At 36.2% G+C, this 3,166-nt stretch overlaps 1 protein-coding gene across 1 annotated transcript; it reads left to right on the top strand.

Moving 5' to 3' along the window:
* LOC107637593 (uncharacterized) lies at positions 1-2,894 on the top strand. The gene is made up of 6 exons (XM_016340993.3): positions 1-239; positions 686-1,067; positions 1,569-1,765; positions 1,864-2,005; positions 2,172-2,331; positions 2,551-2,894. The coding sequence occupies exons 1-6, from the start codon at positions 166-168 to the stop codon at positions 2,589-2,591; spliced, it is 996 nt and encodes a 331-aa protein (XP_016196479.1). The 5' UTR covers positions 1-165; the 3' UTR covers positions 2,592-2,894.
* The last annotated feature ends 272 nt before the right edge of the window (positions 2,895-3,166 follow it).

The raw sequence follows: 3,166 nt of genomic DNA, 5'->3' as shown, positions 1-3,166 counted from the left end.
GACTGACTTCACTTGAACATTCGATGAAAGCGGTTAGCAATAGTAGAGTGGCATATACTTTACTTGCAGTTGCATTTGTGTGTTTCCTCTGTTTGAAGTGAAACTGAATCACCACCAACACAAAAAACGTTTCATCTTTTGTAGAGGTTTTGTTCTTCTGTTGCCATGGCTATGGAAGCTGCTGAGGCTTCAACCACACCACAGTTGGCGCTCGATGATACTGACATCAACTGGCACAGGTTCTTCTTCTTCCTTTCACTTTCATCCTCATGTTCCTCTAAGAGCCTTATAATGCATACGTTTATTTGTATAATGTGTGTTCATCGCTTCATGTAACTTGTTTTGTGATTATGTCCTTTGTGTTTTGACTAAAATGAAGTAAAAGATCATGTTATTGTTCTAATATTCTGAGTAAAATGCAGGTTACACAAATACTCTGATTTATATTCCTGGGTTTACTAGAATGCTTCAATGTCCCTCTTGTAAAGAAAAAGAAAACCAAATTTTGCATATTTGGATAACTTTTTGTGAATAAAAAGCATAAAGAAAGCTATTATTATTGATTCATTATTACGAGTGGCATGTATTTTAGGTGCAATTGTTTACATTTTATGTACTTAAAATGGAAGCATGGAACTAGGGTTTTTGTTTTTTTGTGTGTATAATCTTAATGGTTCCAAATTAGGCTGGACAAGACCAAGTTCCATGTAATTGGTGCCATTCTCTTCACTGCTCAATCAGCTTTGCTTCATCCAACAGCAGTGGTTAAGACAAGAATGCAAGTAGCTGGTTCTGGACTCTCTCAAATGCGTGGAATGTCGGTGTTCACTCATATTCTAAGGAGTGATGGTGTTCCCGGAATCTTTAGAGGTTTTGGCACTTCTGCTATTGGATCAATGCCTGGGAGGGTCCTAGCTTTGACGTCTCTAGAGATGTCGAAAGACATTATGATGAAATACACACAAGGTAGTGATATACCAGAAGCTTCAAGAATCGGCCTTGCGAATGGTGTGGCCGGCATGTTTTCCAATCTGGTGTCTTGTGTATACTTCGTGCCTTTGGATGTGGTACATAATTTTACACCTATATTCAATATAAGTTTTATCATTATGCTTTATGTATTCCTTTTCCATTTTACCGAAAATGGAAATAGCATGATGTTTTGGAAGTTGATGTAGAATGCAAAAGGAGGATTTCATACAAGGCTTAGATAGTGACTCTTCTTGGAGAACGAAAAGTGGTTTTTAATTTTTGCTATGCTTTTTGTCACTTCCCTCACTTTCTGACAATGATCTTTACTAATGTTGACTGAAGTTGATCAATGGTTCTTCTTCTATTCCTCTGCTTTTCCATCTCTTCCAAGCATTTTTCTTGTGTTTCTTCTCAAACCAAAGCTTTTCTGTTGCTGGATTCTTTAGGGAAAAAAAATTATATAATTTGCCTACAAATGTTAGAGCTATAAATCTGTTTTGGTAATTATAATGGTTAATGAGTCTTCTGTCTGCTCTCATAACTGTTTGTGAAGCATCATATGAAGAAATTTGTTATTTTGTTTGATGTTTGATCAGATCTGCCAGAGGTTAATGGTACAAGGTCTTCCAGGAATGGCTCCTTGTCGAGGACCATTTGATGTTATACGTAAAGTTTTCGAGGCCGAGGGTTTCCGAGGCTTGTATAGAGGTTTTGGATTAACAGCCATAACTCAGTCACCGGCATCTGCACTTTGGTGGGGTTCATATGGTGCGGCGCAACACATAATTTGGAGGTACATTCTAACTTACAACAATCTACTACTAGTAAATATTTTAAGAGTTGCTCATTCTATAGGTTATTATTATGATTATGACATGCTTAATGGTTTAGGAGTTTGGGCTTCAAAGATGATGCAGAGAACAAACCTTCACATTTTCAAATGGTGACGGTTCAAGCTACAGCAGGGATGGTGGCCGGTGCGTGTTCTTCGGTTATCACTACTCCAATAGATACAGTAAAAACACGCCTTCAGGTATATGAAGCTTTAATCTTCTCTGGGTTTCCTGTTTCAAGGAAACTATTTTAAATAATTGAAGTTGGTATCTCTTCCAAAGTGTAGGTTTTGATATTTTTTTTTCTTTGGGGTTTTGAACTGTGATATGGTTATATTTTGGATTTGCTTCTTCTGATTTGCAAAGGTTATGGACAACTACGGTTCTGGAAGACCATCGGTACTGAAGACAACAAAGACTCTCCTTAAAGAAGATGGCTGGTGGGGATTCTACCGGGGGTTTGGACCTCGATTTCTAAACATGTCACTTTATGGAACGACGATGATCGTTACTTATGAACTGATAAGTATGTCGAATCTTCTTCTATTCTCTTTAGCAATAAATTATTTTGAGTAAGGCTAGTTGATATCACTGAGAAAGTTGTGTTACATTCTTGTTTTTTTTCTCTCTTTCTTTCAATGCATAATGCTATTATGAGAAGCATTTTGACATTGATTGATCTTATTTTGATATGGGCATATGGCTAAAATCTTATTTGCTTTCATTTCTTGTTTCTTTTCAACAGAGAGATTGTCAGTACAACCGAGTTTGAGGTCTGTAGCTTAAACTGCAAGCGCGCTATAAGACCTGGGACAAGGATTCAACACTTAATTTTAGCATACCTAGCTTGTGTATAGGAACAGCAAATTGGTGAATTCCGTCAAGCTCAAGCATTAATGAAGAAGCAATTTTGAAGGAAAAAGGCTTACTTGTAGCCAGAGCTTCTCGCCGAGCAATTTTGAAGATAATGTAAGAATAACAAACAAAAACGAATTTAGATTCTTCCCTTTGACATTTGAGTTAGATCTGATTCTAGGTCTGAGTAAAATGGTACTGGAACAAAGTAAAGCAACTAATTTGATGAGAAAAGAGTGGAACTGAATACTATAATTTATCATTGCACAATGATAAAAAAAAAAGGAAAAAAATATGACTAACTGGTAAAATTATAAATTCTTATAAAAGGAGAACGTTTTTTATGTATATGAAAGTTACACTCAAACAAACAAAACACTCGAAAGAGAGAGTTAATTTTTCTCTCTCTAATTACTCTCGCCACATTCACCGATTACTCAATTAGTTCCTTTAAAAGCAGCTTTTGTGAGGGTGTTCAACAACTCTTTTAAGTTTTTCATAGACAC

This window comes from Arachis ipaensis, chromosome B4 (assembly GCF_059453495.1).
Source record: "Arachis ipaensis isolate K30076 ecotype BB chromosome B4, ASM5945349v1, whole genome shotgun sequence".
NCBI classification, from domain to species: Eukaryota; Viridiplantae; Streptophyta; class Magnoliopsida; order Fabales; family Fabaceae; genus Arachis; species Arachis ipaensis.
This window is presented reverse-complemented; position numbering and strand designations above follow the sequence as displayed.